General features: G+C 36.3%; 1 protein-coding gene across 6 annotated transcripts in view; it reads right to left on the bottom strand.

Annotated features, from left to right (window-relative positions):
- Nucleotides 1-13355, bottom strand: part of LOC113232848 (protein ECT2) — a 37349-nt gene that overhangs the window by 15878 nt on the left and 8116 nt on the right. For all 6 annotated transcript variants that reach the window (XM_026467698.1, XM_026467699.1, XM_026467701.1 and 3 more), the window contains 2 exons: nt 810-945; nt 294-506 (listed from right to left, as the gene is read on the bottom strand). In XM_026467698.1, the coding sequence (XP_026323483.1) occupies nt 294-506; nt 810-945 (349 nt within the window). The remainder of the gene's footprint in view (nt 1-293; nt 507-809; nt 946-13355) is intronic.

Genomic DNA, 13355 nt, shown 5'->3' with positions numbered 1-13355 from the left:
TTTACTGAAATCTCGTGATAACCTGGTCTTTCATAGCCTCACCACAAATAATTACGCCCGCTACAATATGCTTGTAAGTAATTGATGTCAAAGTATCAAAAGTACAGACGATCTAGTGCCCAGCGGGCAGTGCGAGGTCCACGGTAAAGTGTTTTTGGTCTGGTTCCAGGAACCCGCGGATTAAATTTCGTTCCAATGGTTTTCATAGTACCTACACAGGGAACTTCCTAATTTGTGAGTAAGCGTGATTGGCTTCCACAATCTTTTGGTATTCGCTAAAACGCCATACTCACAATAATAGTATCATCTGTAGCGAGACAGCTGGGGTCATCTCGTCGATCCCAGCACGCGTCGACCCACGAGCGGGCCAGCACGGGCAGACCAAAGCCCGACGCGTATCGGTACTTGTCACCAGTCGCCGCCGCCGCAATAAGGTGCGTCACTTTACTCGACATGTCTTTGCGGATCGATCCACCCATGTAGTGTATCAAAGTTATCAGGTACGTCTGTTGAAGATGAATTTTTTTTAACCAGTTCTACCCAACCAATGCCACTTACAAATCCATATGATATTTAAAACAGTTACTTGATTTTATAACTAAAATGGCATAATTGGCAAGAGTTAAATAAAATGAAAAATGTATTTAATGTTTGACAATTTTAGTATTTATCAAAACAACAACACTAGTTATTTAAATCACAATCTGCCAATACAATTGCATGATAGCATCGTGTTGTAAGCATTGATATTGTTCAGCTTCTAAGTTACTGAAAATAAACACAGGTGGTGATTCAGTGGTAATACTAACAAGTTCATCTTTTTTCCTGAAACCGGAAAAACAAATGACGGCGCCTCGCATGGCGAGAGAATATAGCGGCCGTGTGTTCGCCGGCGGCGGTTCATCGCGCTCCGCCAGCTGTAGTACTGCTGTAGGCCCCAACACCCTGCAACAATAATATATAATTAGGCTCAATTTATATTGCGGCGGAACGGAATAGAAGCGAATTTTTGTAACGATATTGTATATTGCATAATAAACTTTATGGTCAATTGTGTAACGTACAAACTAGATACGAGCCAAAATACTCGCGCGAATCAGCGTAATTGACTTTTTTTAAAGAAAAAAAGAACTTTGAGTGCCAATATCTGGCTATATATTGAAATGGCTAAGATAAATTTACAGGTCAATGTTACACAAACATAGTTCCTAAATATTCGCATTAGGAGTTTCGCCATTTGACCTAGCAACAAACACTATCGTAATTAAACAGTGGAAAATAATTTGAGACGACGACACAGTAAGTGTTGGGTTGGAGAACTGTGATGTGTGATTCTAAATTTTTTTAATGCACCAAGAATTTACAAAATGTAGAATCACCAACTCACACGTCTTACTTATACTATAACACCTCTTGATCTTGTTTTTTATAGACATCGAACGCCTTCATGGGATCAACTGGGGTTAGGGTACTACTAAAAGTCTCGGAAACAACAAAGGTTTATTTTTTAGGGAAATAAATTAGGCATTATCGCTGCCTTAATCTTGTGTCAAGGTAGGTTAGTAGGTAGGTACTGAAATAAAATTTCAGGAAAAAGATTTATGCAATTTCGAAGACTTCTAAGTCGTCTCATGTTTCTGTATTTAAATTCTTACAAAATTTTGCTTCAAAGGTTTTCTAATGATGCAATTTAAAATGTACATTTTATTTCTGCGACGGAAGGTAGCAAATATATCATACTTCTTGCGATTCTAAATGCCTAACCTAATGCAACAAGTATTTCCAAATGATTTACGTCCAAACAGTTTTCAAATGATTCAGTACCACGTCAACACTAGCTGAACGTACAAACGTTTGTTTAAAAGATCCGTTTTGTTTGTTTCATGTTTGCATGAGATGTTTTCGTCATACTTCCGGATGGAGTAAGGGAAACTTTTTTAAGTGTGTATTATGTGACTATTAATAAAAAAATGGTTGGATATCTTGTGGAAACAGACTGATGCGAAATTTACGTGTGCGTATACGTAAACATATGCGTTATTCATCAACACAGTTTTATACTTAAAATACAATTGCTTTTTGAAAGTTCCTTATTAAAACCTATCTACAACCGATTTCTTAGGGTTTCGCGATTGTTAAACATAGGAAATGAAACTATTTTTCCGGATTTAAATCGCGTATATTTGTTTTTTCAAACAAACCTACGTTTCGGGCCCTTTACAATTGACACAATTGACAGTCAGTCAACCGTGACCATGGGTCCGGATGACCGTCGGTTTGTTTGAAAAAACAAATATACGCGATTTAAATCCGGAAAAATAGTTTCATTTACTATCTACAACCTTCATATTTTTAAATTATAATATTAACATTTCAATTAAACAGAAAGCAAGGGACTCTATCGTGACACCCACATTGCTCTATGGTTATCAATCAAACGTTTATAACAAAAATAATAATAAACAATATCCAAATCTTCCACAGAGCGATGGAAAGAAACATGTTGCGCATAAAAATAAAAGACAGAATAACTAGTCCAGGTATTCGAAAGCAAACAAAGATAATAGCCGCGGCAAAAAAATGGCTTGTCGTCTGAAATGGCGACGGACTAGATATCTGGCAAGGTTCACAACAGATGGAGGAAGAGGGTGCTCCACTGGTAACCACGACTTAACCGTATGCCGCGACGAGCGACCCCACCGAAGGTGGCGGGCCTACATTACCCAGGTGGCGGGAGTAATGTGGACGCTACTAGCAGCGGACAGGGACTAGTGACACAGGATGGAGAAGGCCTACGCCCTGAGATGGGCTTTGCAATAAATATAAAATCTTATATTTAAATTTAAAACTTTAAATCTAAAATTTCGTTTAAATACAATTTAATTTTAATGTTGCATGCTTTTGTAAAAATGAAATTTGTTTTGTAAAAATTTTATTATTATGGAATACTTATTGTTATTACAACTACAATCTTCGGAAATATTTTAGTTAACAACCAATACAACTGTACTACTAAATGTAATTCAATAACTTATAAATAATAATAAGTCCATCTATTATTAAATGATAATGTTAAATAATTACAGTTAGATTTTTAAGAAGACGGAGATAAAAATTATTATGAACATGTTTAATTTTTATTTCTAAAAATTCAATAGTATCGGTATCAAGTAATTTGGGTACACGAAAGAAGCCTTCCCGTACCGCACCCTGGGCAACAATCAGCAAAAACTTTATGCCAAATGACAAATCCTTTCAGAACGATAGCAAACAAGTTCCGTAGTACTCTGCAAGACTATGGAACGTGTACTCAACAACCGTCTCCTATCGTACCTTGAAGACAACGATCTCCTCAGTCATCACCGGATTCCGACGAGGGCGATGTACTGGGGATCTTCTTGTGTATGCCTGTCACATACGGAGCGAGGCTATAGAAATGCAGGGCGAAGCACTTGCAGTATCTTTGGACATTTCTAAAGCCTTTGACAGGGTCTGGCACGCAAACCTTTTAAGTAAGCTTCCCTTTTATGGACTTCCCAATGACCTTTGTAATTGGATCTCGGATTTCTTGAGTGGTCCCTTGAGCTGACTCCGACTTTTCGTGATATATCCATACCGATAGCCGACTGTCTCTAGCTACTTAGAATGAACCTGTCATCCAAGTTGAACTTCGGCAGATACCACAGACATATATCTAGATAGACGCCGCAAGTACAGCAATTTGTATGAAAACCAAGCGTGCCACATTTTTTGTACACACTATGACGTCACAAGAGCTATTTAGTGATGGAAACCTCCTTCCGCTCGCTCTAAATCGATTGATTGAACGGAACACGCGTAAACATGCGTATTCCATTCAATTAATCGATTCTAAACAGAATAATTTTAGTTCAGTGTATTTATTGATTACAAGTAGTCGTAATAATAATATTGTAGAAACATACTACAATAACATAGTTAAGTCCTTTATTTTACTTGTTTTTAAAAAAAAGTTGATTACTTAAAAAAATTAAGACTTAATTTTTAATCGACTTCAAATATTGTAATTACTGTCTTTCCAATAAAATGAGCTTATTGTATAACATCTTTTTTAATAGAAGATCATATCGATTAAATTAAATAATGAATACGCACGTCAATATATGAACTTGCGACTCCTTTAATTAAGTTTACTAGACGGTTTTCTGTTGGTAATTGATCAAATTGATGAATACCAAGAAAATGTTACTGCTGACAAAATATGGTAAAATCTAATTAATCAGAGGAGGCTTACTTAATGACGGCCTCGTGTGAAATTTTGTAATTTGTTTATTATTTCTCGGATTTATAACTCTGCTACTCTGCATATTTGGATAGCATCTTAGGTGGAATAAACTAGACCACCATCGTTTTCGAAAGCAATGAACTCATACATATGACCAACTCCAGGTTTTTGTAAAGACAGCGCGCTGTTAATTCTTTGCATTATATATTTTTTTGTATTACTCATACTACATATCCGGCGATGTATTTAATTATTTGCTCACTATATTCGGACATTCGAAGCAACGTGTTGCAAAAATTATCGAATTAACAGATACTACTGATAATAGACACTACAAAACTAAAAAAAAAAACGAACCGTTACTAAACGTTATAACAAAAGAGTTATAGAATATTTTACATAATATTTGCTAAGGTCATAATAATTTCCGTCCCTCTGTTTTTAAAATGATCCGAATCGAGAACAGTGTTGCCTAACGTATACACCACTAAATGTTAAATTTGGCCAAAGAAATGTATATTCATGGCGTATTAACAAAGGATCACAAATATATCGCACCATGTAAAAGCCGCAATGTATTACAAATCATGAGACATACACTCGGTTGCATATTTGTTTCTTCGAAATTCGTACAAAACCAAAATAATTGTTTTTAAAATAAATTATGCATCTTCTGATTACAAAATCACTTGCCCGTGGAAGGAAACGTCCATGTTTACCCTTTTACCAACAGTTATGGTGCTTTTGCAGTTTATAATGGCACAATTATGCATTTTTCACCTGGTGTTTCAACTGGTGTTTATCCATGATAACGTCCGAGCGCGTTCTGAAGAGTAGCAGCGGCAAGTAAGTGAATTTCACTTACTTTGGGCACGCGAAGTACGTACACTTGCGCCGTCTATCTAGATATACGTCTGTGGCAGATACATTGAATCCGTGGCCAAAAATGCAGCATGGAAGCTTGGGACCCTTTCCAAGGTGAGGCGTTACTTTTTGCTTCAGCTGTACTAAGCACAAGTCCGGGAGTACTGCTGCCACTTATGGGATGGCTCTGCTACATATCAACTGGCTACTTTGGATTCAATTGACAACCGTGCCAAGAGGCTTAAAACACCACCGTAAAGTTGCCTGCTTATCGGTATTTTACAGGATATATCACGGAGAGTGTGCGATGGAATTACACGATTTAATTCCGCCTTCTGTGATGACAGGGGGACTAGGCGTAGGCTTGGGTTCCAACCAAATGTTGTAGATATTCCAAAGATTTGCGCGAAGCGTTACGCTTCCACGATTATATGGCGAACGGCTATGGAGTAGAATTCCCTGCCTGCAGACTTGTTCCCTGAACGTAATAACTTGGGTGTTTTCAAGGCAACAGTGAATAGACATAATTTAGGTGTGCATGCTCGATAGTCGACCTCATCGTCACTTTCCATCAGGTGAGATGGAGGTCAAATACGCACTTATATTTTATAAAAAAATAAATAGTTCTAGGCTGCAAGTATATACGATACGATACGATAAGTAGGTAATTGCGTATCCCTAATGTCCCTGTATCTGCACTCCAATCCAAGTGTGAACATTTGCTGGCATCTAAAAACGACGTAACATCTTGAATGTGATGGCATTGTAAACATAAAATGGATTAACGGAGATTGTTTGCAGATTGCATATTATGAGTCACGGCGACCGTCAGTTATTATCAAACTGTAATCAATCATTTCTTTTGCTCTCAACGGGGAGTTCAATGTTATGAAATCGGCGTGTCATAATGGCTAGCCGCGTTTTATGAATTGTAAGTAATAAACCAAATCGTCACGTGTTTTATTGCGATTCTGTGAGTAAACGTCTAAATTTCTGACGCAAATAAGAATCTTAATAGTGTTCCTCATTCACAATGACAAAAATATAAAGTACATGTATTTGCAAAAAATAACACAGATTGATAATTGATGTCAACGCAAAAGTGGTATAACCCACATAATTGTTTTTTCTAAAATATAATATTATAATATAATACTTCAAATCATACTTTCCCAAAAGGGCGGTAGGCAGCACCCAAGTGGGCGCTGAAGAGTCTTAAGGGGGCCTTGGAAGCAATTGGAGGGCGTTGATGCTATCAGGAATTATCTATATAAACTACACTACACATTTTTTTCCTAGTGATTTTTGGTGTTAAGAGGGAGCATGCCAAAAAAGTTTTGACGTTGGCTCCGCCCAAATTTGTGAAACTAATATATGCCTGAAGTTCGCGTGACATGCGACAGGAGATGTTGAATTTTGCGCATTAAAAGCACCAAATTCGTTTTAGCGGAATAACTCTAAAACTAAAGGGATTAACAAAAATCCGTAGTGACAGTTGTCGATCATGCATAAATATAATTAATTATCTAATTTTTGTTCTAATAACCTGTAGCATTTCGAGGATAAATCGAAAAAATGTGAAAATTAGAGGTCATTTCGTAATTTTTATCTTTCGAGGACACTTTATTGTTTTATGTTTCTGATTTATGCCTATGCTTGAATATATCGTGTAGTTACTCATACAATATTTTATTTTTAACTTCAAAGTGGATATACCCCTGTAAAATCAAATCGAAGATTAGGAATTTTTCCTCTGCTCCCTCTTAAGTTAATATAAAAAATGGATGTTTTCAATTGTTTTTTTGTGGTGGTGGGCGTTGATATTTTTTTATCTTGCCTAAGTGAGCGGTGAGCCAAAAAGTTTGGTAACTATGCTTCAAATGATACTAAAGTCCATAAATATTTGGACGCCATTTTAATGTATAAAAAGTCAATAATTACACATTAGTCATATGATAACAATATATAAGTACAATGAATTTCGTTATTCAAAATCGCTCATTCATTTAAATTCATCTTCTATATGCATTTCATTGGGTTACACAACTTTTGCGCTGATAGCCTCAATTCATTTAAGAGTCTTTTTTTTGTATAAATTGTTAACGTCAGAATATTACACTAAACGTTTATCCAGAAAGTGTATTTTTTACTTTCTTTATTATTACATGATTTCTGCATTGAAAAACATTATTTCAAGTACATTCCATATGTGGTTGCTATGTAGTTTTAGAGATAAAACCACGGTTAGAAACCGAAGTGCCTGGTAAAGGCGGTTAGAACTAGATGCGGCAAGTTAGAACTTGGCATGTACTTGTACATGTACTTTGGTTTTAAGCCAAAATCAACAAAAAAAAAACAAAAGTACAGCAACGATCGATTAATTTTCCAATGTTAAAATTGCGTGATGAAATGTAATAAATTCAAGGCAGACGATCGAAGCGGAGAATATCAAAAAAGGAGTTTTATGGAATCGTATCGCTGGAATTAGTCATAAAATCCAGCATATATACATGTAACCGTAAAATGTGGATTTTTTGAAATATTTATCGACTATAAAACGTTTTTTTATAATAATGTCCTATGATTATAGGGATCAATCTTAAGTCAGTTTCTAAATTCGTAAGCAACACTATTACGTAAAACTAAGGATACATGTAAAATATGTAGTAAATAACGTGAACGTAGTATGTATGAACAGGTAAATAAAAAACAACAAAAACAATGTTAAAAATGTTTAAAAAAAAAAACATCCATTTCATAAATTCTATTATCGTATCAATCATACTGAAGTGTTTTCATACAACATATAAAGCGTTACGCAAGCAAAGCATCGAGTCGTTGAAATAGATAAAGTACAGCTGAGGCGAACGGATAGAACGTTTCGACGAGACCGACAGCAAAGCTACTCAATAAATCACGCGTGTTAGTGAAGAACGCGTTACGTTCTAAAACTGTGAAAGAATGTAAAGATAATGTTAATTTAGCTAATGTAAATCTTACGTTTAATGGGAAAATGCTTTTATTTCATTTAGCTTTCAATAATCAATTAAAATCAAATATATAATGTCTCGGAATGTTATATGAGACGGTTGGCAATATGGATTAATGATAAGAGATAATAATCTCAGTACAGAATATTAAAAACACCGACCCCAAAAGTTCGTGGAATTACATATATTTGCCAAGTTTTATTGAAAGTGGCTACCGGAAAGCGCGCGAAACCGGATTCATCCTCTAGTTTGCCACTCTTGGAGGTGGAATATTTTCTTCAAATTTAAACTTTCCAACAAAATAGAATCGTCAAACTAGGTTCACGGAGTTATCGCCTACCATATATACTAACAAAAAACAGACAAATTGAGAACTTCTTCCCTTTTTGAAGTCGGTTAATTATAATAAAAGTAGAACATGAGAATATTCCCAATAAAAAATTATACACAGAAGATTGAAGTATCTTGATCAATTTGCTTATCAGCTTGAAATGTATCTTTCACAGTAAATTACAGTATTATCGTATCTGGACGATAATATACTAAAAAAAATGTGAGCCAATAAGTGTAATTTTCACTCCTCTTACAAAGCATATTTATCTTAAACCAAAAAATACATACCAAATAGTTTATTTAGATAAAATAATTGACGTCGTTACTTATTATAAATAACAATTATCTTACACGGTTGTATAAAGTTACTTTATTAAAATTAATTTTTGAAAGCTCCTACATTTCAGTAGTCCTTTTGTTAGGACTGTTTGATTTGCAGCCTATACTGTTGTTGTGCTACACCAATAAATACAATTACTAGTACTTTGAAACGCGCAAACTAATGGTCACATTATTTACTAACTTTAGTAAGAAAACTTTTATAACTAGCGACTAATAGATGATAGGTCGTGTTTATATCACTGCGGGTATTTGGGACGATTTATGAATATACTTCGTGGAAATAGACCAACTACCTTTTTGTCAAGTATTTCAACAAGTTAATATTTTTTTTTTTCTTAAAACAACCTTCAACTGCATCTACGTACTATATAATGCTCAACTAATAGGATAACTTCGGTCGAATTAAAAGCAACCAAGGTGCTTTATTTGCACGTATTTCGTAAAGATACTGTGTAAAGGTAAACTAAATTCTGATGCTTGTGCAAAGCCTTTTTCATTACATGTTATCTACAACTAACAGTAATAGTTAGTTATTTGTTAAGGCATTTGATAATAACATAAAGGGTATTGCTCAGTAATTAGATCTCTATCAAACACCTGTTAAAACATTGTAATGTGAATCAACAACCATATTCTGATAAATATAAGAATGGCATGCGCTAAATGATTTCAATAAAACATAGTTTTAACATAAAACTTAGTTTAAAATGTATGGAAATGGAAAGGACGTAGAAGTTGCGTGAATTTAAATTTATCTAGGATTGGATAAGAAACTAAGTTTACGTCAGACATAAAAGAGCCGCACATTATTTTATGTTCAAATGTTTTATGTGGGTTAGCAATGTCCATCCTTTCTATTTGCAAAAGGAGAGCACTCCCGAGAAACTATGTAAATTAGCAATTTTCACGTATGCATCTTTCAAGTACTTGTATCTGTCTAACTTTGTTTAAGAGTAAGCACTAATGCTATCTCATCAAAAACATTTCTTGTGATTCTCTCTGGACAACGTTCCAAAAACTAGAGATTCCAACAAACTGGGATGGAAAACAACTAAAGCTACTTGGAAATAGGAATGAATATAATTCCCGAAGGGAACTACTTTGAGTTTTTACATGAATCGTTGTTTATTAATAGGTTACGCAATTTGTCCTGAGAAATGAATTAAAGTATTCGTGGATGTGGTGGGCGGGTATTCGTGACGTCCGTGTAAGAGTTCCCGTGTTTGCTGACATTCGAGTTTTATTAGCTATATTTATTACCGGTGAATTCACCGGTAATTACCAGTTTAAATTTCATGTTCATTTAGTTTTTTTGTCGGGGCATGTGACGGAATTATAGTGAAACATGGATTTTTGGTACATGTCGTATCGTCACGAAATATAAAAAATAGATTCTTATTTTAAGATTTATATATACGATTTCTATATAAGTACTCTATTTATCATTCTTTTTACAATATTATTTTTGGTTGTTATTCTTCACTTGTGATAGAATGAAGACAGGAGGTGTTTATACAATAAACATTCAATTGAATAACACTAGCCTTAGTGAAGTAATACTTATCTAATCAACAACAATCCTTCAAGTCAGAATAGAATGTAAGGTGTCGGAATTGTCGTCGGCTTATTAGCAGTAGCTATTCATATATCGCAACAGCGAATGGTCAGACGTGATGTCACAGTCACCGTCACCAACCACGGGCACATACATCGCCACTGTACGTGTCGCCTTAGAAATAGTTCTGATGACTTACAATCCGATTCCGAGGAACATGTAAACAATCACCGCGATTAAATTAGCCTAGTCCTTTGAATCATGAGAATGTTCACCTGAACCAAATTCATGTTAGCTATGTATTTCAGTTTTCAATACATAAGACAATAAGGTAAAAACCTCAACGTTATATTGTATAGCTGTTATACACTCTTGACTATGGGTTGCAAAGTAAAACGTCTAAGAACGTATGTAAATTAAAAATGTCCTCGTCTAACACCTGTACACGCTTTCTCTGACAAAGGCCGCATGCACAATTATCTAGTCTTGTGTTTGCTGTGATTAACGCACTTTAAAATAGTGTCAGTCTACATCATACATTTTTTTATTGTCTTTTCGTTTCGTTTCGTTCGTTCATTATTGTCTTGATTAGTGCCCATCATAATCAAGTTAAAGCAGAAACTAGTAAACAATTTATTAAATCTTACAGATCACATTTTGTTGGAATAGTCTCTGGTGTTTTGGCATCCTTGAATCGTAAGAGATCTAGAGGCGGGTCCTCCTCTTCCGGAGTGGGTGGTAACCGTGTTGGCCCCATTGTTAGCACATAAACTATCAATCAGGCACTACTAGTCCGGCGACTATCTGACACACTTCCTGTACACAGGATCCATTCATTGGCACACTGCAACATCGTGGCAGATATCGCCGCCTCCACTATATTCAACGCTCCGTGCAACTCTCGCGTCGAGTTTTGTTTCGTATACACGCGCAAAATTCGTAATGAAGCACGTGAATTTCACAAAAAAAAAACCGAAAACGTTGCAGCCGCAAAAACAAAGGCGCAGGCGGCACGCACGTTATGCGTTTCACGTTAGATTGGAAAACAGTCGCGTGGAATGTGAAGCCAAAAATAGAGTGGAGCGTCGCGCAGCCGCAAGGGCGACCCTCACGCTACGGCTCGCGGCGGCGCCGCCCGCCCGCCTCGCCACACGGCCCACAACGTACGCGCACCTTTATTTACGTCCTTCCATGAAATACAGTCACCCAACACATGACCTTTTTACGTGTGTAAGGTCCCGAGTGCGTATAAACATTAAACAATCCCGCGTGAACGGCCAACCAGGGTGAGGCGACCAATACGTTTAACACGGATAACGAAAACGTGCAAGGCTAATTGGTATTATTAGTCACCCAAGAATTCATTTCAATCTGAAACAGCACCGAATCACGGAATTTATTCTGATACACTGTAAAAACTTTAAAGTCGCCGAGTTTGTAGCAATTTTAACAATTTGATTTCGGTGCTTGGTAATTTTCCTTCCATTATATCTAAAGATAAATACAGAGGTGAACATAAAACAGTACCATTTTGCGTAAGGCTATTAATACATTAATGAAGCTTATGAATATAATTGATATGTTATATCATAATAAAATTGTGAGTCATTATTCCACAGAAAAATGATAAATAGCGGACCTACAGTTTAATTTCACAGTGCAAACAACGGCCGGCAAGGGAGATGAAACAATAAACAATTAATCTCATCAGCGGCGATCAACATTGTAATGTAGGTACCAGCTGCACCGCTTCAAACAGAATGCAATACATATTCAAGTTCGGTACCGATGCCCAAACAGAGCTCGATAAATTTTCCAGTAGCGGTTTATAAGCCATACATCCCACTATGTACGAATGACGTTAGCTACTTGTTCAAACGAACACGGTCAGCGATAAGGGGCGGCTAAATCACCACTCGTAAATCAAATATGTAAGACGTAAAAACACGAATAACGAACCTAGCTTCGTATCGGAACAAAATCGACAAAGAAAACGGGGGTTGATGAACTTGTCATGTAATAATAGAAGTTTTATTCCTACCGGAAGGTGGGGTGGAGGTTAACTTTTAGATTGAGTGAAATGATAATAACAGGTGAAGTAATTTATATAGGGCGAGGGGTTTTAAACGTGAACTTAATGGGTGGAGCGTGAGACCATAGGGCATGGGGCGGTGTCGTTTATAGAGCTCTTAAAGGGGAAACCCGCATCACCAGCTAGGCGATCAGCTCTACACTTTTCATTCCTCGAATGTTCGTTGAGATTTCGGCAAGTAAAACTGCACACTCATTCTTCACACTTTCTGAGTAAAATAATAAAAAAAGCTTTTTCTTTCTTAAATTGAAAGTAAAGTTCATTTGTATTTTATGAAAGCCAGAAACTAATTATAATATATCCTTTGTTCTAAATAGTATTGCGTAATTTTATCTCACGTGCAATCCGTTCCCAGATTTTTCAGTCGTAGTAACAATGGATTTCCATATAGTGACGGATGTATTGTCTATCACCGCAATAATCAACAGCTAACTACGAACTACGCCCACGTCCGTAACGTCCATTCCCTTTTCACATTTAAGTCAGACCGCACGGCGGTCAGGCGCCAAACGAGCTTTATCACAACGGTACATCTTTAATGAAGACCATTTTAGAATGGGTAAGCGTTACCGAACCGCGTACTACCATGGCTACTTGTGTCATCTTGTGTACTGTAGCGTAGGTGAAACAAAAAGTCGTCAATGTAAACGCGCAACAAACCATCCGTCGCCACTTGTTAAGACTCTCGCGGGCAACAGTGAACCGAGCCAAAATAAGTGTCAATAACGATCGTCTCATTATACTCCACGCATAAACTCCGGTGGCTTCATTACTTCATTGTTCTTATTGCGAGCGAACTAGGTACCGTACCGCTTTAATATTACGTTAACGACGTCGCTAATACAGACCGTTTATGTAACCGACCGAAACCATTACCAGCTTGTCATATATTGGCATTTCAACACACACTGAGCA

This window comes from Hyposmocoma kahamanoa, unplaced genomic scaffold (genome assembly GCF_003589595.1).
Source record: "Hyposmocoma kahamanoa isolate Upper Pololo Valley unplaced genomic scaffold, ASM358959v1 78, whole genome shotgun sequence".
Taxonomy (NCBI): domain Eukaryota; kingdom Metazoa; phylum Arthropoda; class Insecta; order Lepidoptera; family Cosmopterigidae; genus Hyposmocoma; species Hyposmocoma kahamanoa.
This window is presented reverse-complemented; position numbering and strand designations above follow the sequence as displayed.